General features: G+C 43.6%; 1 protein-coding gene across 1 annotated transcript in view; it reads right to left on the reverse strand.

Moving 5' to 3' along the window:
* AGK (acylglycerol kinase) overlaps positions 1 to 26,235 on the reverse strand; it is a 36,624-nt gene that overhangs the window by 7,286 nt on the left and 3,103 nt on the right. Inside the window, exons 2-10 of the mRNA XM_069967288.1 lie at positions 20,734 to 20,860; positions 19,826 to 19,865; positions 16,484 to 16,563; positions 13,143 to 13,218; positions 7,043 to 7,135; positions 6,920 to 6,952; positions 6,551 to 6,645; positions 2,980 to 3,049; positions 1,380 to 1,459 (exon numbers count right to left, since the gene is read on the reverse strand). Of these exons, the coding sequence (XP_069823389.1) occupies positions 1,380 to 1,459; positions 2,980 to 3,049; positions 6,551 to 6,645; positions 6,920 to 6,952; positions 7,043 to 7,135; positions 13,143 to 13,218; positions 16,484 to 16,563; positions 19,826 to 19,865; positions 20,734 to 20,843 (677 nt within the window). The 5' untranslated portion in view covers positions 20,844 to 20,860. The remainder of the gene's footprint in view (positions 1 to 1,379; positions 1,460 to 2,979; positions 3,050 to 6,550; positions 6,646 to 6,919; positions 6,953 to 7,042; positions 7,136 to 13,142; positions 13,219 to 16,483; positions 16,564 to 19,825; positions 19,866 to 20,733; positions 20,861 to 26,235) is intronic.

A 26,235-nucleotide genomic window follows, 5' to 3' on the forward strand; every position in this document is an offset into this window, starting at 1 on the left:
CAGTAGTATATAGGACGTTCTGCACAGTTTACCCATCAGAGTGGGGTCTCCATAGGGCTGTGAAACACGGTGTGAAAGTAAAATAGACAAAAGACAAAAACAAAATGTTCTCAAACACCTAAAGGAGTCGTCCAGGCTTAGAAAAACATGTCCGCTTTCTTCCAGAAACAGCATAGCTCTTTTCCTCTGTTTGGGTTTTGCAGCTCAGTTCCATTAAAGTAAATGCAGCTAAAGTGTAATACCACACATAACCTGCGGGGAATGGTGGCGTTGTTTTTGTAAAAATGTAACCCCTTTAATGAATCCAGAAGAACAAATTAAAACTGATGACTATGTGATGATATACTATAGGGAAACCCTCTCTAAAAAGCTCCAGGAACACTCCAGCAAAAAAAAAAATAAAATTCTTTCAAATCAACTGGTGTCAGAAAGTGCAAAAGAATTAAACTATCTTCAGTCTTCCAGTACTTATCAGCTGCTGTATGTCCTGCAGGAAGTGGTGTATTCTCTCCAGTCTGACACAGCGCTCTCTGCTGCCACCTCTGTCCATGCCAGGAACTGTCCAGAGAAGTAGAAGTTTTCTATGGGGATTTGCTGCTGCTCTGGACAGTTCTTGACATGGACAGAGGTGGCAGCAGAGAGCACTCTGTCAGACTGGAGAGAATACACCACTTCCTGCAGGACATACAGCAGCTAATAAGTACTGGAAAACGAGATTTTTTTAATAGAAGTAAATGGCAAATCTTTGACACTTTCTGGTACCTGTTAATTAGGAACAATGTTTTTTTTTTGCTAGAGTACCCCTTTTAAGGGGACCTGTCAAAGTAACAGACTATACATCATTACGTCAGGACAGTGTCTTACAGGGTTCTTCTAGGCTTAGGTAAACATGGCTACTTTCTTCCAGAAACAGCATCACTCTTGTCCTCAGTTTGAGTGGGGGTTTTGCAGCTCAGTTTTGTAGAAGTGAATGAAGCCTCGTTGTAATATCACACACATACCTGAGAACCGGGGTGGTGCTGTTTTAGCAAGAAAGCAGCGGTGCTTTTTCTAATCCTGGATAGCCCCCCAAAGTAAGCAGGACTAAGATGTGACGATTTTATTAAAAGGTGCATGCCGGGACTAGAAGAAAGTATAGCCACTATCTTACACAAAACAGTGCCACCCCTGTCTTCAGGCTGTGACTGGTAGTACAACCAGGCTCAATTTATTCCAAAGGAACAAAGCTGCAATACCACATGTAACCTGAGGACAAGAGTGGTGCCGTTTCTGGATGATACCAAATACAGACGCAAACACGCCGCCGTATTACGCTCGTCCAAGATTGGCCTCCTATTTACAGATATAGGGAGAAAGACTCTCCAATGATGTGAACTTACTTGGTGGATTTTACAGCAGCGTCTCGGAAACTGCCCCATCTCAAGCCGCTCAGGGCGAACACCGGCTGCTCCTGCTCCCCCTGAGGAGAGAGAAGAGAAATTAGAAGCAATAGACACCAAGGACGACCGGAGAAGCAAAAACCCAACGGCCGGAACAGATTCCTCTGCACTAATAATGGATAACAGGCCGGGACCCGGCGAGCGGCGCGATCAGCGCGACCGATCACATATCGTTTATTTTACTTAATGAGACGTGATTATTCTCCCTGGAGTTTTTTTCTTTTTACTCACCTTCCTCCTGATCAATAAAAGTTCTATTATATATATTGGATTAAAATTAGGATTGAACAAGAGGTTCAGCTGGATGGATAAACACATTTATTTAAGCCAATTTAGTGTTAGCGAGAGTGTGAGCGGACTCATGCATCTTCCCGGCTCCGGCGTCAGCGTGTGGAAGCGCCAATAGGCGCAGGAGGAAAGACATCGTGGACCTGCCACCTCCACACATGGCTCTAGGGGTGTGCGGCTGCACTGGATACATTACCTCTGTGAACCCTCCAGTGATCCAAATACCTCCTACGATTCGTACCTCAGTGTGTGTCGATTCATGCTTCTAAGCTGGGTTTAAAGGGGTAGTTCAGCAAAAAAAAAAAAAACTTTCAAATCAACAACTGGTGCTAGAAAGAGCCAGAGATTTGAAATTTACATTTATCAAAAAATCTCCAGTCCTCCAATACTTATCAGCTGCTGTATGTCCTGCAGGAAGTGGTGTATTCTTTCCAGTCTGACACAGTGCTCTCTGCTGCCACCTCTGTCCATGTCAGGAACTGTCCAGAGCAGTAGCAAATCCTCATAGAAACCCTCTTCTGCTCTCCATACCCAAAATAATACGTCACTTCCTGCAGGACATACGGCAGCTGATAAGTTTTGGAGGACTGGAGATTTTTGATAAATGTAAATTTCAAATCTCTGGCTCTTTCTAGCCGGGGTCGGGAGCCTGTCACCCCGGCACGGGGGGTGACAGGTTCCCTTTATTGTACCATTGTGATGTATGATGAGTTTATTATTTCTTTTTGTGGATTCCTACCCCTCACCAAAAGAAGGGAAATGGTGGAAAAATTTAATATATTAATAAAATATCTAATACCCCCGGCATGTGTCAAAAAGCAAAACCTGTTAAGCAAAGTGCAAATGCCTAATAAATATGCCAAACACTCCATCCTTTAAAAAGCTGCAGCCCTTTAATTTTACCCTGCTGAAAAAAAGAAACAGCTTGTGAGAGAGAGCTAAAAAAAAAAAAAAAATTTGAATCTCTCACACAAACTGGGGATTATAAACCATTTGTGCGCATGTGGATGGAACTTCCTAGTAAGTAAGGTCATGTGATTACTGCAGCCTCTACACTCTTTTACATTTCACTCTTCAAGTTTTAACTTTTTCCCAATATAATATGTGCTAAATTTATTGTATATAATAAATATACGATGAATTTGACAAAATTATTTGTCTTGAGGATTTCTATGTCAAGGTGAGTAAAACAAAACAATTTTTTTTTTAACCATTTAGAGCAATGAAATAAATCCCTAACTAGGGTCCTTACCTTTATTTGCAGCACATCGAGCGGCATTGTTTCCCCTTTTAGGATGGACAGTGTAGCATCAGAGATATGCCTGCAAGATACAGATGAAGAATTCAGATCCAGGGAGGAGATCTGGACCAATCTGTGCTTCGTTTTAGTACATATTAGGGGTGTATAAGGACACAAATAGAGCGCTGTACAAGGGTTTTGGCACATGTCAATGATTGCCACCCCCTGGCACACTTTACCTACAGTAAACTGTGTGCATATTTCTTAGGATTTTTACCTTAAAGTTTCTAGTCATAAATTAAAAAAAACAAACAAAAAAAAAAAAAAACTTACTGCTATCTGCTCTTTATTAACTTGCTATACTAGATACAGTTTGCTACTGAAATACTGTAGCCCTTTACTTCCACCCTGCTAAGAGATAAAAAAGATAGAGAAATACATGTAAAATAACTTGAATCTCACCCAAATTGGGAATTACAAGCCATGCGTATACCTGTAGAGGGAGCATACTTGCTTGCTTACTAATAAGGTCCTGTGATTACAGCAGCCTCTGCACTGTACCACTAAGGGATAGGAGGAGAAGTGGCAAATGCAAAAGACGTTACTGAATAGCGGCCACAGAAAACTGACGTGTTGTTTGCGGCGCCACTAGGTATACGCTACTATAGCCTCCGGCCAGGATCCCGTAGAAGAAATGGTAGCGTATATTTTCGGAATAATCACATTTTACGACAATATATGTTGTGTGAACATAGCCTAAAGGCGTAGTTCACCAATTTTTTCTTTCTTTCAAATCAACTGGTGCCAGAAATTTGTAATTACCTCTATTTAAAAAATCTCCAGTCTTCCAGTACTTATCAGCTGCTGTATGTCCTTCATAAAGTGGTGTATTCTTTCCAGTCTGACACAGTTCTCTCTGCTGCCACCTCTGTCCATATCAGGAATTGTCCAGAGCAGCAGCAAATCCCCATAGAAAACCTCTCCTGCTCTGGACAGTTCCTGACATGGACAGAGGTGGCAGCAGGGAGCACTGTGTCAGACTGAAAAGAATCTAACACTTCCTGCAGGACATACAGTGGCTGATAAGTACTGGAAGAATTGAGATTTTTTTTTTAGAAAAATAAATAAGTAAATTACAAATCTTTGGCACTTTCTGACACCAGTGGATTTGAAAGAAAATGCATGAGTATGGAATGGGGAACAGGCGCTGCCAGACATTTCTACTGGCAGTTCATCTCCCCTGAAAACAAAAAAAAACACGTAATGAATTCAAAGCAGAGCGTCTGATCTCCCCTGTACACATTAGGTAGATGTTCATTCCCTCCAAAAATGGCCTAATATGTTAATCTAATACGTATGGGCACCTTGAAGAAGTACAGGGAATGCTCTACAAGCTTACTGTACCTAAGACTCTACGTTTTAATTCTTCTCCAGGGCTCATATTGCTATGCAGCCCCCAAACGTTAAATTAATACCCCGGCTCTGTTACTCCGGTGCTCCCGTCCTGTTTAGCGCTGTTTCCTCAGTAGATCTTTCTGTTATACGAATACTATGAAATTTTCATGAGCAAAACAAATGAAACCTCCAGACACCTTTGAAGGCTCCTACACGGCGAGTCCTGATAATAACCAGTCTATAATGGCCGTCTCTTTTAACTGGAGAAAGACGATTGTCAATTATCCCTCCCCCATCTTTACCCTAGAAACGTCCCAGACGATTGTTCGGCCTGTAGAGATAGACAAGGGGGTTCGCCTCTGTATAGGTCAAACAAGGAGAGGGAGACAGGGGCCAATTACCGCGTTACAAGTGCGCGGTTACTTGACGAATCTCTAAAGGGTAAGTCATGCGGGCGCATAGCCGTCATCCCTGCCATGTACTGTCGTCTACATTGAAGGCATATTTATGAGCAATAAAACGCACTGAATTAGATTGCCTCTGCTGGCAATCAGCGTGGCGACGGGTTTATTTGTCAGGAACGGGAAAGCGGCGACGGAACGGATCAGAAATTGCGGAGAAGAGGATGCAAAGATCTCCATGTCCTCAGTGTGTTTATGGAAAAGATGGGTGACAACCTGAATCAGTGGCGTCCCAGCTACTGGACAAGTGAAGCCGAAGCTGGACACCAGCTACATGGACTTTGTTACTGAATGTAAGCTGGGTAATACACAGACAAAAGCTGCTAAAGGAACAGAAAGAACTAGACTGTTACAAAGCTACAGATCCGCTGCTTCTAAGGGGCCTATTCCACAGACCGATTCAGCCGATTATCGTTCCGTGGAATAGAGACAACGATTAGCTGATTTTTATTTAGGTTCAAACCTAAAATCATCGGGCACCGACCGCGCGTCGCTAGTGGAATAGAGATGCGCAGCGGGCGACCGACGATCTCACAAGCACCATATATTACCTACACATGTTGCAGGGCTTCTCCTGCACTCCTTCCTCCCAGTCCCGCGCACAGCAGCAGCTTCAGTGCGGCCTGCCCAAGATGACAGACCGCTCAGCCAATCACTGACCAGGATCGCTGCGGTCAGCTCAGACAGGCCACACCGAAGCTGCCGCTGCGTGCGGGACCGGGAGGAAGAGGAAGCGCAAGAGAAGCCCTGCAACATGTTTAGGTAATTTATGGTGCTTACAGAAGGGCTGCAAGGACATTGGTAACAATGTCCCTGCAGCACTCGCTAAACGATTATCGGGCCGTGGAATAGGCTCAGTAAACGAGCACCGATTGCAGATTGATGCTCGTTTACATTATTGATCAGGCCCCCATCAACCTGTGGAATAGGACCCTAAGCCTACTGTCGCCACTAGGGGCAACCTGCAGAAGACAGATTTATATAGTTCCTATACAAATAAATAAATCTGTAGCGTATACAGGGAGCTCCCCCTAGTGGTGGCAGATGGCAAGAATAATTAAATATGTATGAATTACTTTGATAGTAACCTATGGGTTTGTTACTTTAATGGGTTGTACGGTGAGCAGAAAACCGCCAAAGCCTTCTGCTTGCCGGCACTGAAATTTTTTCTCTCTTCCTCCCTTCCAAGATGAATATAAGACCACTGGGATCTGAGTTCAGGCACCACAGCTGAAAAGGCCACAGTCTCCACCATACTTTTAGTAGGGGCTTTTCCTGGGGTTACAATTCAGGCACCTGTTGGAGCCATTGCAAAAATATGGCACTGTGCCTAGTAAGCAATGAAAAAAAGATGTAGAGCTTGCTGGAGAACCGCTGCCCAATTAACAAGTTTACTAGAGTGGTAAGAGTTAAATCACCATTGATGTAACATTGATGGTGTATCTCAAGGACGGGCAATCACTGTAGCAGCTGAAGAAGCCCTTGTAAGCTCATTAGTTTATATGAAATCTATCACTTTAATATTGAGTTCAGTGGAAGCCATGTAAATCTGTACACAGTGAGCTCCCCCTAGAGGTGGCTGCAGGCAGCCAGAATGTTTTATGTATCTATATGGCTAGATGATGGGATTTTGATGGGAGGTTTGATCCCATTTGAATAAAAATTTTTTTAGTCGAGAACATATATATGCACCCACATGTGACCTTTAGATGACAAACAGCACTTACTGGACTTTGTTCTCGGACTGGGGGTACAGGGTCTGGCTTATGGTGTTGGTGGAGCCCAGAGGGATGAAGCCGATTGGGATTTTACTGTAGGAAGCCTGCAAAACAGATGACATCCATAAAGACATATAATAAAGAGTTCTGCTTGCTGTCAGTGAATAGGAGTCCCGATCCCATAGTTGCAGTTTGGTACAATGTGTCAGGGCAAGAAACGCTATCAGCCTTGTGTTCAGGACAGGAGAGGGATTTGTGCTCAGCGTCTACAATGATCCATTGTAACAAACCCTCATCTGTGTGTGCACGGCTGGGTACTTCCATCCAAGCCTGGGGAAAGAAGTACGCGTGGACTCTGTGTATAGAGATGACTATTACCTCATCGGCTCTGCGGAGAAGTCCGGTAACAACCTGCAAGACATAATGCCAACCTGTTACTTCGTATGAGATGGACTCCTTGTTACAGTGTGTCAGTATAGACAATGTAATTTTCAAACTTACCTCTTGCAACGTCCCATCTCCACCAGCGACGATGATCAGGTCCGTGTTTTCCATCAGCTCCAGCATCTTTTTGGCCTGACCTTCATAGTCCGTCTGTATTGAGATATCAATGTCAGAGTATTAAAGGTTACGTCACTGGGAAAGCTGAGCGGGATGAAGTCAATTGTCGGTCGACGGGGGAAGGTAACCTGATTCCAGGTCATTTATCGGACACTTTTTTGGTCATTCAGATGGCAGGTACAAGACTGAGACTCATGCCGTTCTCTCTCATCTCTCGGAGCTGTCACCGCTATTTATGTATAAATCACAATCAAACAATCTGCCAGCTGAGAATAGCTGGATGGCAATTAGCGGTCGCCGTGCTAATCACCGCTCTTCACGCGATCTGTCACAGCACTTCAGGAAGACACTGGCGCCATGCCTGACACGAGCGACACCTGGTATGTGTAAGGGAAGACAAGAGAGGCGGTAATGGACGCCCAAAACTGGGCAGGTGACAACTCACCTGTGTATCCTGCCCGCGAAAGAGGGGCCACTGCTTCATATTATTATATAAACGAATATATTAAAGGGGACTAAACACCTGGTAGACGCAAATCAAAAAGGCGAAAACCATCTGTCAGTATGTTACTCCTAGGCTGAGATATCATCACTTGAATGTACAGGCCCGAAGCCTGAGGCAGCACTACAGAGGCTGGAATTCTGTCATGTGATGCAAGGCCACTGGTGCTTTAACTCAATGCGTTAATAAAGTGTGATAATCGGGGCATTTAGACGCACAAGTGTACACTATTGTATACCGTAATATCCATCAAATGACAGGAAACTGATGATGTCTCAGTAGTGCAGCCTCAGGCTTAGGAGGATAAAAGAATTAAGATACTGATATGCATTTTTCACACTTTTATGCCAGGTTGCTATCCATTGCACACTTAGGGCGGGTTCAGACTACCGGATTCTCGCGGATAATTTCTGCGTGTCAATTCTTTTGGAGGAATGCGGAATCAGTCGACCCATAGAATGGTGTCTATGGAGCCGGCGCACAGGCGCGCGGCCGTGAGCGCGTGCAGGCAATGGAATTCCGAGTAAGTTATCTGTGAGAATTCCGTAGTCTGAACCAACCCTTACAGCGCTGAACTTCGGTAGTGTCAAGTGCCGTGAAACTGTAGGTCCCTCCCCTGCACAGAATTGTGGGAGGGACAAAACTGTAGGCTCCTCCCCTGCTTTACTGTACGGAACTCTGGGAGGGCAAGAGCAGCAGTTCCCTTGCCTGCTTTACTGCAATAAATTGTGGGAGGGCCAAAACTGTAGGTCCCTCCCCTGCACAGAAATGTGGGAGGGCCAAAACTGTAGGTCCCTCCCCAGCTTTACTGCAATGAATTGTGGGAGGACACAGAATAAAACTATAAAACGCAAACTATAACTACCAGCTGTAGGTAACTCTGCACTAGTGGTTTCAGTCTATGAGGCCTACTTTAATCCCTTACCCCTGCAGAGAATGTCTCCTCTTCAGCCAGTCTTAGTACGTGGCACTTTAAGGGATGATCATGGGTGAAATGAAAATTTGAGGCCGTCAAGCAACCCAGTCTTCCATCCCACCCAAATGAAATCCAAGTACATATCCACTATTTGGTAAGCGATCAGCTACCAACTCTACCTATCTTGGAACAGGTTATCAAACGGGTCAGTAATTTCGACACACAGTACAATAGCAATAGGTGTGGACAAAGTTGGACAGAGGGGGTTAAATTGCTCCCCGACTCCCGGTTGCTTTCTCGCCGACCTCTCTGTTTAACATTCACAGCGGCCGCGTGGAAAGTGTCTTCTAATTTCGGAGCGGGGCGGTCGCTCCAAACGGCTCTAATTAATCCGCAACACTTGATTGCATTTCCAATTCCCCCTCCTCTCCCTTCTTTCCACTTGCAATTTTCTTTGCTGACTTGAACAGGTCCGCAGCCGGCTGATACTGTGACCTACAAAGCCAGCAGGCGGATCCAAAGGCTACAACTTTAGGATGAGGATTATTACTGGTATACGGGGGACAGATCGAGGAAAGTCACGGGAACTAAAACTTAGAGGGCACGCCAACATCAAGAAACTGCATAAAGAACTATTCCATAAAAGAGGGTCACTACAGTAAGACTCAGTAAGGAATCAGTACCCAATTCTGATTTCCTCTGCACATTCCTGAGTGGGTGGGATCTTCCTGATCTAATAATCACTCAGATGACATTTACTACACACCCCTCCAAGCATGCAGCCTCAAAGATGGGGCTATTTATAAGATTTTGAAACATTAGCAAAGAACCTGCAGTCTGTAGAAGAGAAACTACTGGTAGAAGGGGAGAAAGAAAATAACTGTGTTATACTGCTCCCCTATATACAAGAATATAACTACTATAATACTGCTCCCTATATACAAGAATATAACTACTATAATACTGCTCCTATATACAGGAATATAACTACTATAATACTGCCCCTATATACAGGAATATAACTACTATAATACTGCCCCTATATACAGGAATATAACTACTATAATACTGCTCCTATATACAGGAGTATAACTACTATAATACTGCTCCTATATACAAGGATATAACTGCTATAATACTGCTCCAATATACAGGAATATAACTACTATAATACTGCTCCTATATACAGGAATATAACTACTATAATACTGCCCCCTATATACAAGAGTATAGCTACTATAATACTGCTCCTATATACAAGAATATAGCTACTATAATACTGCTCCTATATACAGGAATATAACTACTATAATACTGCTCCTATATACAGGAATATAACTACTATAATACTGCTCCTATATACAGGAATATAACTACTATAATACTGCTCCTATATACAAGAATATAACTACTATAATACTGTCCCTTATATACAAGAATATAACTACTATAATACTGTCCCTTATATACAAGAATATAACTACTATAATACTGCCTCCTATATACAGGAATATAACTACTATAATACGGTTCAGGGAAGAAAAAGAGTGCTGCACCTCACACCTATGGCTGATACTAGTACCTCTCGGCTGCATAAAAAACAGCAGAATTCTGTATGTGAATTGATCAAGCCATACTGCCCCATGTACCGCGTGCAGGTATCTGATACACATGGGTCCCTACACTAAGTCCACACTGTGCCAGTCAGCGACCACCATCCCCGCCGCCGTGCACAGTCTGGGAAGGGAGGCCATGGAACAGCCCTGCAAACCCCATGCCACAGGACCAGACCCAAAAATGCCACACCAAAACCCAGCTAGCACCACCGGCGGAGGAAGCTGCCCCCAAACAGCACAAGTCTGGATAAGGTATTGCACTCACCATAGCTATCAAAGACAGAATGGGACAGACAGGAGGGATTAAAACCATGAGCACTCAGGTGTCTCCTGCTAATTGGGGTCATGTGGGTCTTCCAGGAGGAGTGCAAAACACGGAGAAAACAGAGAAACAAAATACGGTTCAGGGAAGAAAAAGAGTGCTGCACCTAACACCTATGGTGTGACCCACATGACCGCAATTAGCAGGAGACACCTGAGTGCTCATGGTTTTAATCCCTCCTGTCTGTCCCATTCTATCTTTGATAGCTATGGTGAGTGCAATACCTTATCCAGACTTGTGCTGTTTGGGGGCAGCTTCCTCCGCCGGTGGTGCTGGCTGGGTTTTGGTGTGGCATTTTTGGGTCTGGTCCTGTGGCATGGGGGTTGCAGGGCCGTTCCATGGCCTCCCTTCCCTGACTGTGCACGCCTGCAAGGGTGGTGGTCGCTGACTGGCACAGTGTGGACTTAGTGTAGGGACCCATGTGTATCAGATACCTGCACGCGGTACATAGGGGAGTGTGGCTTGATCAATTCACGTACAGAATTCTGATGTTTTTTTATGCAGCCGAGAGGTACTAGTATCAGCCATAGGTGTGAGGTGCAGCACTCTTTTTCTTCCCTGAACCATAACTAATATAATACCGCTCCTATATACAAGAATATAACTACTATAATACGAACTGGAGAGAATGGAACCGCTGCACATCCCATCTATGGCTGATACTAATGCCGCTAGGCCTATATTAAAAATCAACACCAGAGTGTCTGTATATGAAGTGATCAAGCCATATTGCCCAGTGTACCACCGCGCAGGTCCTCTGGTCCACACGGGTCCCTACGCTAACTCCACACCGTGTCGGTCAGCGACCGCCAACCCCGCAAAGCGTGCACGTGCAGGGGAGGGAGGCCATGGAACGGCCCTGCAACCCCAATGTCACAGGACCAGACCCAAAAAGCCCCACCAAAACCCAGCCAGCACCACCGGCGGGGAAGGCTGCCCCCAAATGACACAAGTATGGATATGGTATTACACTTACCATTGCTGACCCGTGTGGACCAGAGGACCTGCGCGGTGGTACACGGGGCAATATGGCTTGATCAATTCATATACAGACACTCTGGTGTTGATTTTTAATATAGGCCTAGCGGCATTAGTATCAGCCATAGATGGGATGTGCAGCCGTTCCATTCTCTCCAGTTCATAACTACTATAATACTGCTCCTATATACAGGGATATAACTACTATAATATTGCTCCTATATACAGGAATACAACTACTATAATACTGCTCCTATATACAGGAATATACTACTATAATACTGCTCCTATATACAGGAATACAACTACTATAATACTGCTCCTATATACAGGAATATAACTACTATAATACTGCTCCTATATACATGCATATAACTATTATAATACTGCTCCTATATACAGGAATATAACTACTATAATACTGCTCCTATATACAGGAATATAAGTACTATAATACTGCCCCCTATATACAAGAATATAACTACTATAATACTGCTCCTATATACAGGAATATAACTACTATAATACTGCTCCCTATATACAGGAATATAACTACTATAATACTGCTCCTATATACAGGAATATAACTACTATAATACTGCCCCCTATATACAAGAATATAACTACTATAATACTGCTCCTATATACAGGAATATAACTACTATAATACTGCTCCCTATATACAGGAATATAACTACTATAATACTGCTCCTATATACAGGAATATAACTACTATAATACTGCTCCTATATACAGGAATACAACTACTATAATACTGCTCCTATATACAGGAATATAACTACTATAATACTGCTCCTATATACATGCATATAACTATTATAATACTGCTCCTATATACAGGAATATAACTACTATAATACTGCTCCTATATACAAGAATATAACTATTATAATACTGCTCCTATATACAGGGATATAACTACTATAATACTGCTCCTATATACAGGAATATAACTACTATAATACTGCTCCTATATACAAGAATATAACTATTATAATACTGCTCCTATATACAGGGATATAACTACTATAATACTGCTTCTATATACAGGAATATAACTACTATAATACTGCCCCCTATATACAGGAATATAACTACTATAATACTGCCCCCTATATACAGGAATATAACTACTATAATACTGCCTATTATGACTGTTTTAGAGGAATCTCTGATGCGGAGACACTTTGCGGGGACATTGTGTTATGCGGGAGGATTATTTGGATGGTGGATGAGCTTTTAAGTAGGCTAATAGTTTACCATTAGGCTATTAGTAATTTAGTAAATTAGTAAGGCGCCTTTTCCTCTAAGTAATGACGGCCTCCGGGGGACATACATTAGTACGCGGCATCCATCCCACATCATAAGGGGGCGATTACAGCGACACCCTCCTTGAGGCATATTTTACTTTTTGTAATGAGATTTGTATCCTGAGGCAGAGAATCCTTGATCACCAACACAAGGATTTCTATACGGTATTACAATGAGTGAAAACTCTTCCATCAGTCGGCTTTCCCTTCCTCAGGCCAGAAGGGGGCGCTGCTTATATCAGAACATCAGCTTGTAGATAGAATTTGCAGCATTAAGGACGATCTATTTCTTATACAGTGAGGAGTTTGCTATATTATATTAAAACATTAAAAAAAAATTTTAAACACAAAAACAAACCAGCAGCAGGCGCTCACCTTCACTACATGAACATCAATACCAGCAAGGTGCAGTATAGGGGCAGCGTTCTTCTCAAAGAGCGTCCTGGCTTTCCTGAAAGAAAGAAACACAAACAAACTGTAGTAAGGGATACATAATAAACATAAATCTACCAGAAATCCCTCATACACAGCTCCTTCAGGAGTGGATTCTGCGCCTCCGGAACAAGATGGAAGCATAATAGATATAGGTCACTACAAGGCAATAGACTAAGGGTCTTATTACACGGCCCGATGGGGGCCCGAGCGGGCTAAATTCCACTCAGTTGACTCAGTGACACAAACACACACACACACATTATATATACAGTATATCTATCTATCTATATATACATATATATATACACACACACATTATATATACAGTATATCTATCTATATATACATATATATATACACACACACATTATATATACAGTATATCTATCTATATATATATATACACACACACACACACACATTATATATACAGTATATCTATCTATCTATACATATATATATACACACACACATTATATATACAGTATATCTATCTATATATACATATATATATACACACACACATTATATATACAGTATATCTATCTATATATATATATACACACACACACACATTATATATACAGTATATCTATCTATATATATATACACACACACACACATTATATATACAGTATATCTATCTATATATATCTATCTCTATCTCTCTCTCTCTATATCTATATATATATATATATATATATATATATATATATATATATATATATATATATATATATATATATATATATATATATATATACATACACACACACACATACATACTACTGCCGGCTCCATCTTTCCCTGTATATTGTTTAGGCACAGATAGTACTGCCTCCATCTTTCCCTGTAAATAATTTAGGCCTCTGATAATACTGCCTCCATCTTTTCCTGTATATTGTTTAGGCACAGATAGTACTGCCTCCATCTTTCCCTGTATATAATTTAGGCACAGATAGTACTGCCTCCATCTTTCCCTGTATATTATTTAGGCACAGATAGTACTGCCTCCATCTTTCCCTGTATATAATTTAGGCACAGATAGTACTGCCTCCAACTTTCCCTGTATATAATTTAGGCACAGATAGTACTGCCTCGATCTTTCCCTGTATATAATTTAGGCACAGATAGTACTGCCTCCAACTTTACCTGTATATAATTTAGGCACAGATAGTACTGCCTCCAACTTTCCCTGTATATAATTTAGGCACAGATAGTACTGCCTCGATCTTTCCCTGTATATAATTTAGGCACAGATAGTACTGCCTCCATCTTTCCCTGTATATAATTTAGGCACAGATAGTGCTCCCTTCATCTTTTCCAGTCTTTGATTTAGGCACAGATAATACTGCCTCCATGTTTCCCTGTTCTTTATGTAATTACATATTGTATAGTAATGGTTATGTGGTTACATATAACCACTGCCTTCTTGTATGTGATGTAGTTACAGATCGTATATTCCCCCAGAATATAATCTCGGTACAGATAGTGCTGCCTCCCTGTCTTTCCTAGAATATATAATATAATTAAAGATTGTATAAGCCTCCCCGAATATGATGTACCTAGATACAAATAGTACTGCCTCCTTTATACAATCAGATCCGGAGGACTGCAACTACAACTCCCAGCATGCCCTGACAGGTAAGTTTTAATCATGCAAGGCTTGTTTTTTCCAAGCAAGAAACTTACTGAATGGAACAAAAATGACAGGAAGAGCTGCCCTTTAACATGTTCATCCTTTTTTTTCGCATTATACATCTTTATACAGGAGATGAAGGTCAGAAGGACCTTTCTGAATGTGATTACGGATCAATCGATGATCAATGCACCAGCAGTCAATAGAGCGTATACAGGTCAGCCTGCCCGCAGCGAACACCTTACAGGACTAAAAGTCAAGGGAGCTAATAGGTTAAGAGGTGGCTACTCCTCCCGATCACACAGATCAATGGCTTTACTTCCAGCAACGCTTGACCTGGTTTTGTGGGGTTGCCCTTTTGAAAAACAGCGAGGAAGCGTTAGGCTGCGGTCTGGTGGCTTCTCCCCCCCCCCTCTCCCCCTGTCGGGTGAAATTGCTGTGAAATTAGTCGCTGGAATAAAAGATCAGGTGATGGTGGTGCATATGGAGGTCAGGTCTGGTCGGCTAGCCTTAACCCCTTCCCGTTGCGAAGGTTGTGGGGCTCCATGTCTAACCCCCATCCCTATTAAACATCTAGGGGGTTAAATATTGAGGAGCAGAGACTTCTGTAATATACAGCTAAAACAGAGTGGTGAGAAGGTAATAAGACGCTGCCAGACACCTCTGACAAAGGAAGGATCAGCTGTGTTAAAATCCAAAAGCTTAACCCTTCTTTTACAAACATCTGTCATTGGGGATAGTCATAACCATATATATGAGATGGTCAGCTGGTCCCCCCATTGTGTACGGTCACTATCTATCGCATATGGTTAACACTAAAGATAAGTAAACTATAGTGTATGGTCAGCTCCTAGAGTGTACTGTGGCCACTTATTGTGTATGGATACCATCTCTAATGTACGGTCACCATATATAGTGTATGGTCGCCATCTTTAAAGTGTCACTGTTGTTTAAATTTTTTTTTTTTTTTAAATCAATAGTCCAGGCGATTTTAAGAAACTTTGTAAATGGGTTTATTAGCCGAAAAATGCATTTTTATTATGAAAAAGCAGTTTGAAGCTCTCCCCCCTGTCTTCATGGTTCTCTATGGAGAGGGGAGGGGTGGAGAAAGAGGAGGCACCAAAACAGGACACTAAAGAGTCAATTTACAGCTACATCACCGGGCTATCTCCTCTAAAGTCAGCACTGACCTCTTTGGCCTCTGAATACTGGCTTTCACACAGCCCCCGCTGTGTAATCCTTTGTTCTCTGCTGCCGACTAATCTCCCTCCTCCCCCCTCCCCTCTCCATAGGTTACACAGGGCTCGACTGATGTAAAAGAGTTGAGATTTCCTGATAATGAGCAGTGAATGAGAGAAAGGGGGGAGGGGGGACCTGGGGAAAGTCTTTATGAATGTAGATAATGCCATATTTGCCTAATAAACCCAATTACAAAGTTTCTTAAAATCGCCTGGACTATTGATTTCTGCAAAAAAAAAACAAAAAAAACAAAACAAACCATGACAGTGACACTTTAATGTATGGTCACCATCTATAGTGTATATGGTCGCCATCTTTAATGTACGGTCACCTTTAAACTAAGCAATCTGCAGGTTACTTTCCCTTTATTCAGTGACTATTCTCTGTCACCAGCTCCGCTCACCCTTTGCATGCGGCCGGGTTTAGAAACACTGTTGCTTTCTTCACCGTTGTATTGGGGTAAATGAGCTGGTCTCCAAACACCTAAAAGTGAAGAGAAAAATAAGTTAAAAGATACAAATAAAGACCTACCCAAAAAAGAGAATATTGCACGTTACAATGCGACGGCCCTATCCTTCTCTCCCCTGACCATCGGTCATTAGATGGGTTGGTCGGTCCCGCCATGAACTGTGCACGCATGTAGCCAACTTTTTATATTTTCTCCTATTTCTGTTTCAGAGATGACACCCCACCTATGAAACATTTAACGATGGTATCCTGTATCTTTCCTAACTTGCTAAAAGGTGCCTGTATCTTATATTTAGGAGACAAGGCGGCCCAAAAGTGTCCGACCATCCCGGACAGCTTTCCTGTCACAGGACCTTCAGTGATGTCACAGCCAGGATTAGTCACATGACTGTGAGGAGTGTGCACTAGTGATACTGTAGGTAGGGACAATCGGTATTAAAATTTGTGCGTCTGTATGTAGCAGTGCTGTTTGTTTATGGTGATGTAGCAGTGGTGTGTGTCTGTATACTGATTCAGCCCTGTGAGTGTGTACGATGCAGCGGGGCTGGGTGTGTACGATGCAGCGGGGCTGGGTGTGTACGATGCAGCGGGGCTGGGTGTGTACGATGCAGCGGGGCTGGGTGTGTACGATGCAGCGGGGCTGGGTGTGTACGATGCAGCGGGGCTGGGTGTGTACGATGCAGCGGGGCTGGGTGTGTACGATGCAGCGGGGCTGGGTGTGTACGATGCAGCGGGGCTGGGTGTGTACGATGCAGCGGGGCTGGGTGTGTACGATGCAGCGGGGCTGGGTGTGTACGATGCAGCGGGGCTGGGTGTGTACGATGCAGCGGGGCTGGGTGTGTACGATGCAGCGGGGCTGGGTGTGTACGATGCAGCGGGGCTGGGTGTGTACGATGCAGCGGGGCTGGGTGTGTACGATGCAGCGGGGCTGGGTGTGTACGATGCAGCGGGGCTGGGTGTGTACGATGCAGCGGGGCTGGGTGTGTACGATGCAGCGGGGCTGGGTGTGTACGATGCAGCGGGGCTGGGTGTGTACGATGCAGCGGGGCTGGGTGTGTACGATGCAGCGGGGCTGGGTGTGTACGATGCAGCGGGGCTGGGTGTGTACGATGCAGCGGGGCTGGGAGTGTACGATAAAGCAGGGCTGGGTGTGTACGATGCAGCAGAGCTGTATCTGTATTGTGCATGCTGACGAGCTGTGTATGTGTTTGTATAATGAACTGTCATGGAGAGTGTTAAAGTGGCCCAGTCATTTTAAGTGTCGCTATCGTTTAATATTTTTTTTTTGCAGAAATCAATAGTACAGGTGATTTTAAGAAACTTTGGAATTGGGTTTATTAGCCGTAAAATTGATTTTTATTATGAAAAAGCAGTTTGAAGCTCTCCCCCCTGTCTTCATGGTTCTTGGGGAGGGGTGGAGGGAGATGAGGCACCAAAACAGGACAACAAAGAGTTAATTTACAGCTACATCACCGGGCTATCTCCTCTGACAGTCAGCACTGACCTCTCTGACCTCTGAATACCGGCTTTCACACAGTTCCTGCTGTAAAATCCTTTGCTCTCTGCTGGCGACTAATCTCCCTCCTCCCCCCTCCATAAGTTACACTGGGCTCAACTGATGTAAAAGAATTGAGATTTCCTGATAATGAGCAGTGAATGAGAGAGAGAGGGGGGGGGGGGGTGACCTGGGGAAAGTCTTTTTGAATGCAGATAATGCCATATTTGCCTAATAAACCTAATTACAAAATTTCGTAAAATCGCATGGACTATTGATTTCTGCAAAAAAAAAGAAAAAAAAAATGAAACGACAGTGACACTTTAACCTCTTAAGGACATATGACCGTACGCGTACCCGTACGTCATATGTCCTCATTAGCACTTCAAAGCGGGGCCGCGCGGCGACCCAGCTTTGAAGCGCCGCGGTCCCGGGTGCCGTGTGTAGCCCGGGACCGCCGCTATTAGCGGGCACGGTCTGATCGCCGTGCCCGCTAATTAGCTAACCGGAGGCAACCGTTCCCTGGTGTCTAGTGGGGGAGGAGCGATCTCCGTTACTGATGCCGGCCGGGGACTCGTCCAAGATGGCGCCGTCCCCGACTCAGCACTCATTTACTTCCGGCTGCAGCAGCCGGAAGTAAACGAGTGCCTATCTCATTGATCTCTGCAGCATATCTATGCTGCAGAGATCTCAATGAGAGATCAAAGTATATATACTAGAAGTCCCCCAGGGGGAATAACCCTAACCCCAGGGGGGAATAACCCTAACCCCAGGGGGGCTTCTAGTATATGTGTAAAAAAAAAAAAAAAGTGTTGTTTATAGTAAAAAGCCCCCTCCCCTAATAAAAGTCTGAATCACCCCCCTTTTCCCAGGTTTTAAATAAAAGTAAACAAATAAATAAACATGTTTGGTATCGCCGCGTGCGTAATCGCCCAAACTATTAATCACATTCCTAATCTCGCACGGTAAATGGCGTCAGCGCAAAAAAATCCCAAAGTGCAAAATTGCGCATTTTTGGTCGCATCAAATCCAGAAAAAATGTAATAAAAAGCGATCAAAAAGTCGTATATGCGCAATCAAGGTACCGATAGAAAGAACATGTCATGGCGCAAAAAATGACACCTGACACAGCCCCATAGACCAAAGGATAAAAGCGCTATAAGCCTGGGAATGGAGCGATTTTAAGGAACGTATATTGGTTAACAACGGTTTGAATTTTTTACAGGCCATCAGATACAATATAAGTTATACATGTTACATATCGTTTTAATCGTAACGACTTGTGGAACATGCATAACCAGTCAGTTTTACCCCAGGGCGAATGGCGTAAAAACACAGTTCCCCCAAATAAAAGAAATGCGTTTTTTTTTTTTCAATTTCACCACACTTTGAATTTTTTTCTGGTTTCGTAGTGTACCAAATGCAAAAATTCAGCCTGTCATTGCAAAGTACAATTAGTGACGCAAAAAATAAGGGCTCATGTGGGTTTCTAGGTGGAAAAATGCAAGTGCTATGGCCTTTTAAACACAAGGAGGAAAAACCGAAAACGCAACAACGAAAATGGGCCCCGTCCTTAAGGGGTTAAATAAAATTTTGACCCTTTCCCTGCCCTGGGCCACTAGGGAAATGTAATTCGCATAAAACATTTTGTTTTTTGTTGACTAAACCATGGGTACATTTTATAGTCCAGTGCGTCTTATAAAGCAAAAAATACAGTACATAAAAAAAAAAATTATAAATAAAAAGAAGTCATGGAGATCTGTCAGCCTCTGCAGAACGTACCTGTGCTTCCTGGCAGGCCGCTCTCCTCAGGAGGTTGTCACTGTGCGGGAGGAAACAAGGAGACAGAGGAAGCTCGTGTTAATACAGATTTATTGTTTTCATTAATATCTCAGTTTAATGAGTTTTATTTTTTTACTGCCCAATGGAGAGCGATGGCGCTATACATGTGGCTAATATGAAGGCGGCACAAGAGGCACAGACAAGTGGTGCGATGATCATCTCATGGACTACTATGGGCGATATCACTGCTTAAAGGGGTTTTCTGGGCAAAACTGACTGATGAGCTATCCACGATACAATGAAATTAAGAGGAGAGAAGAGAAAGAGTGGATGGAGGGGGACGTTGTTTGTGGAAAAGTGAGGTCGGACTATTGTTTGATATGTGAAGAGAAAAAGCGCTTAGGCTCGAAACGCGCTGAATAGATGCAGCTTTTATACTGATTTCTACCCCAGATGAATAACGATTAAGCAGATTTGATTTCACCATGGTGGCTGCCGGATTATCCCGATGTAAAGAATTAGCCAGGACTATCGGAGAACACAGATAATCCTTTTTAGAAGCACCGAGGCGGAGAGATGGGAGAAGAAAGTCCCTTAAAGAATAGGACTTCTTTGGACGGTTCTCTCTTCTGTCAAGAGGGTCCCCTTAAACAAAGGTCATCACCACAATGTGTATGGTACCTTTAAAGAGGGTTATCCAGGTTTTGCAGCTCAGTTCCATTGAAGTGAATGGAGATTAACTGTAATACTGCACACAACCTGAGGACAGGGGTGGCGCTAAGTCTATCTTCTCTAGTCCTGGATAACCCCCCTAATGAGGCAGCCATGAGTTTTCCAAGCTCATATGACCCCATTCTGGTTCCCCTTTTTCCACTTCTCTTTGAGCCCTCTGTAGTCCTGGTCCTTACCAGTATTTGCCGTACATCCAGTTGCTTCCATACGCCAGCACGCAGAAGCCCACTGTGCTTTTCTTCCAGTGGTTGCGGAGCGTTTTATATATGCGGACGACTCTCGCCATGGCTTCGACACCGGTCACTACACAATGGAAAAAAGCACGTCATATATAGGGACTTAGTAACAACATGAAAACAAAGGTGCCTGCCCATCCAGCACTGCACTCCTCTAACCTACAGCAGGGGCGCATCCCCCCCCCCCATGGGCTTTGCCTGGTATTACTACTTCACTCCATTAAGTGAATATGTTGGGTCTATATGAGGCTTAGGCTAAATTCAAGAGTCACAGAGGCTGGGCTGAGCTGCAGAATGTACACCTTCTCCCTCCCCCACACGACTGATGTTCAAAGCTCAGTGCTTGAAGCCAAAGCTTACACAATAAATATTCAGCAAGTAGTGGAGGAAGGAAGAGGCATGCATGCTGTAGCTCAGCCCAGCTTGTTTGACACTAAGGGTAGCTTCACACATCCCGGATCTGCAGCGGATTTCACGATGCGAGTTTGCAGCGAAAAACGCTGCGGATCGTGTACTGTGAAGCTGAATGGGTCCGTGTATGGGACCCAGCCCCTTTAACCCCCCCACCGCTGGCCACCCGCCCACAGCCCCGATTGGCTGACAGGGAGCCGGGAGCGTCACACACAGCCGCGGCGCCGAGCAGGTAATGTATACCCGGGGTCGGGGCTGCGGGGTGCTTAAAGGGGCCGGGTCTCATACACGCAGCGGATCCGGTACATGTGAAGCTACCCTTAAAGTGAATGTACCATCAGGCCCGGGCTGAAGGACTGGAGGCGGGCCTGATGGTACTATGACGCGGCTTCATTAGAATCAATGAAGCCCTATCATAGAGGGGCAGAGGCTTCCTCCCACTGGAGGGTGGGTTGGCCTGCCTTCAGTGCTTCAGCCCAGGCCTGATGGTACAGTCACTAAGGAAAATGTGAGGGGTTTCAGTTCATTTGAACCTGTCAAACTTGGAATCAATTTCACTTTTCAGAAAGGCTTGTAGAAACGAAACGCGTTGTGCATGAAAAAGTGAGTTCCATTTAATTACTTTACATTGACAAGTCCCTTTAAAAGGAATAGGGCTAAGCTGAAATACCACACACATCCTGTGGACAGGTGGGGCGCTGTTGTTGGTTACAGTTTGCAAAACCAAGACAAACCCTAAACCTCCATACACATTATAGATGTGGTGATTAAACTTTTGACAGGATTGTCTGACCATTCATTTAATGTATACGGGCTTCCTACTGTCTCCTGACAGGGAGAGGGGGATTAGGCAGCTCTATTATTAGCTGCCTGATCCATTTGCTCTTAACACGTCTGGAATTAGTCACAGACACCCTTCTGGATTTTTCCGGAAGGGTGTCTGTTCCGGAAAATAGATCCGTATTTTATGGGACATGTCCTATATTTGTCTGGAATTCTGGCCTGGGCACCCCCATAGAAGTCTATGGGAGCACTGGAACCGCGGACGCTTTTCTGATGCATATAAGGAAAGTGTCCAGTTACGGATTGGTACCCTCCAGTTGTAGTTCTGCAGCCTATGGCCATTCAGGTTGCAGAACTACCACTCCCATCATGTCCTGCTGACAGTCCAAGATAGGAGTTGTAGTTTTGAAACCTGTTGCTCTCCCTGTTACAGAACTACAACCCCTATCATTCCCTACTGGCAGTTCATAATGGGAGTTGTAGTTCTGCAACAGATAAGAGGATGACACATGGCATGAGGGGCTGTGTGGGTACGTGTGATGTATGTTGGCATACTAGACCATATTGAAATGACATTTTTTTGCCTCATCAGGAAATCCTGAAGACATTTACTGATGGTTTCATGAAGGTAAAAACAGATACTTTCCTGATGTCTTTGAGGCCTCCTGATCAGGACTTCTTGACAGTAAAAACTGAAACGGCCGTGTGAATGAGGCCTAAAGCTGGAGAGTACATGGGTATCTGGTAGCGTCTCAAAGGGGTTGTTCACCAATTTTTTTTTTCTTTCAAATCAACTGGTGTCATAAAGTGCCAGAGATTTGTAATCAACTTCTATTAAAAAATCTCCAGTCTTCCAGTACTTAACAGCTGCTGTGTGTCTTGCAGGAAGTGGTGTTTTCTTTCCTGTCTGAGACAGTGTTCTCTGTTGCCTCCTCTGTCCATGTCAGGAACTGTCCAGAGCAGCAGCAAATCCCCATAGCAAATCCCACCTCTCCTGCTCTCCAGCCTGGAAATAATACAACTTCCTGTTGGGCATACAGCAGCTGATAAGTACTGGAAGGCTTGAGATTTTTTTATAGAAGTAAATTACAAATCTCTGGCACTTTATGGCAGCAGTTGATTTGAAAGAAAAAAATTTTTGGGTGTACAACCCCTTTAACCCCTTTCCATTCTGAACATATCAATGCACGGCCAAAACCAGCATTCACATGAGTGCATCATAATATATCATCATTTAAATATAATAATAATATATTATAATAAATATAATTAAAAAATATATATAATAAAAATAAAATAAGAAACCATTAAAAAAAACATGATCATAATAAAAAATAAAAAAACCTCACCTTTCTAACTGACTTAAAGCGACTCTGTACCCACAATCTGTCCCCCCAAACCACTTGTACTTTCGGATAGCTGCTTTTAATCCAAGATCTGTCCTGGGGTCCGTTCGGCAGGTGATGCAGTTATTGTCCTAAAAAACAACTTTTAAACTTGCAGCCCTGTGCCCAACGGGAGTATCTGTGCGTTAACTTTGCACCACCCCTCCGTCCCTCCTCCCCACCCGCTTCATCATTAGGAATGCCACTGGAACATTTTCTCCTGTCTGAACATTGCACAGGTGCCTTAACGATCCAGCCCATGTTCAGTATTCACACAGCTGATGAGTAGGAGGCAATCTGCCTGGAACATTCCTAATGATGAGGGGGGCGGGAGGAGGGATAGAGAGGGTGTGCCAGCCTAATGCATACACAATCTAAGCCCCGGCTGTTGGGCACGGGGCTGCAAGTTTACCGTTAGAGGACCGGGCCAATTAAAATTTTAGCATTTTCATTTTTTCCTCCTTGTGCTTTTAAGCCATAGTAGTTGCATTTTTTTTTACCTAGAAACCCATATGAGCCCTAATTGTACTTTGCAAGAACAGGCTGAATTTTTTCATAAAGTACACTGCGAAAGCAGGAAAAAACTAAATGTGTGGTGATATTGGGGGGAAAAAAAAAAGCTTTTTTTTTATTTGGAGGGTTTTTGTTTTTACGCCGTTTTCCCTGGGGTAAAACTGACTTGTTATATATGTTCCTCAAGTCGTTATGATTACAATGATATAAAACATGTATAACTTTTCTTTTATCTGTAAAAATTTAAAACCATTGTTAACAGATATATGTTCCTTAAAATCGCTCCATTCCCAGGCTTATAGCGCTTTTATCCTTTGGTCTATGGGGCTGTGTGAGGTGTCATTTTTTTGCGCCATTATGTGTTTTTTCTATCGGTACCTTGATTGTAATAAAAAGCGATCAAAACATCGCATATGCTCAATTTTTATGGATTTGATGCAACCCAAAATGCCCAATTTTGCACTTTGTTTTTTTTTTGCGCTTGCGCCATTTATCGTGCGAGATCAGGAATGTGATTAATTAATAGTTCGGGCGATTACACACGCGGCGATAGCAAACATGTTTAGTTATTTATTTTTATTTATAACATGGGAAAAGGGGGGTGATTCAAACTTTTATTAGGGGAGGGGGCTTTTTATTAATAATACAATTTTTTTTTTCACACTTATACTAGAAGCCCCCCTGGGGTTAGGGTTATTCTCCCCTGGGGGACTTCTAGTACAAGTACACTGCTCTCTCATAGAGATCTATGCAGTATAGATATACTGCATAGATCGATAAGATCGGCACTCAAGAGCAGCCGAGTGCCGATTCGGGATCAGCGACATTACGGCGCAGACCCCGGCCAGGTAAGAACACGGGGATTGCCACTCTGCGACAACGTTATGGGGGAGGCTTGCGATCTCCCCTCTAGACACCAGGGATGAGGCAGCAGTATGTATTCAGATGCAGCTTTGACAGCTGCATCTGAATATTTAATTAGCGGGCACAGCGAACAGACCGTGCCCGCTAATAGCCGCGGTCCCGGGCTACATGCGGCACCCGGGACCGCGTGGCCCCGCTCTGAACACCCCTAGGCGGCCTGGGACGTACGGGTACACACACACATTATATATATATATATATATATATATATATATATATATATATATATATATATATATATATATATATATATATTACACACACACACACACACACACACAAAACTGTTCAAAAGTTTGGGGTCACCCAAACAAATTTTGCGTTTTCCATGAAAGTCACACTTCACCACCATACGTTGTGAAATGAATAGAAAATAGAGACAAGACATTGACAAGGTTAGAAATAATGATTTGTATGTGAAATAACATTGTTCTTCCATCACACTTTGCTTTCGGCAAAGAATCCTCCTTTTGCAGCAATTCCAGCATTGCACACCTTTGGCATTCTAGCTATTAATCTGTTGGGGTAAGCTGGAGAAATTGCCCCCCACGCTTCTAGAAGCAGCTCCCACAAGTTGGATTGGTTGGATGGGCACTTCTGGCGTACCATACGGTCCAGCTGCTCCCACAACAGCTCAATGGGGTGGTGATCTGGTGACTGCGCTGGCCACTCCATTACCGATAGAATACCAGCTGCTGCTTCTGCTGTAAATAGTTCTTGCACAATTTGGAGGTGTGTTTAGGGTCATTGTCCTGTTGTAGGATGAAATTGGCTCCAACCAAGCGTTGTCCACTGGGTATGGCATGGCGGTGCAGAGTGATAGCCTTCCTTATTCTGAATCCCTTTTACCCTGTACAAATCTCCCACCTTACCAGCACCAAAGCAACCCCAGACCATCACATGACCTCCACCATGTATAACAGATGGCGTCAGGCATTCTTCCAGCATCTTTTCATTTCTTCTGCGTCTCACAAACGTTCTTCTTTGTAATCCAAACACCTCAAACTTGGATTCATCCGTCCACAACACTTTTTTCCAGTCTTCCTCTGTCCAATGTCTGTGTTCTTTTGCCCATCTTAATCTTTTTTTTTTTTGGCCAGTCTCAGATATGGCTTTTTCTTTTCCACTCTGCCCTGAAGCCCAAAATCCCGCGGGCGCCTCTTCACTGTAGATGTTGACACTGGTGTTTTGCGGGTACTATTTAACGAAAATGCCAGTTGGGGACCTGTGAGGCGTCTGTTTCTCAAACTAGAGACTCTAATGTGCTTATCTTCTTGCTTAGTTGTGCAACGCAGCCTCCCACTTCTTTTTCTACTCTGGTTAGAGCCTGTTTGTGCTGTCCTCTGAAGGGAGTAGTACACACCGTTGTAGGAAATCTTCAATTTCTAAGAACAAGAATAGACTGTCGAGTTTCAGATGAAAGTTC

This window comes from Dendropsophus ebraccatus, chromosome 1, assembly GCF_027789765.1.
Source record: "Dendropsophus ebraccatus isolate aDenEbr1 chromosome 1, aDenEbr1.pat, whole genome shotgun sequence".
NCBI classification, from domain to species: domain Eukaryota; kingdom Metazoa; phylum Chordata; class Amphibia; order Anura; family Hylidae; genus Dendropsophus; species Dendropsophus ebraccatus.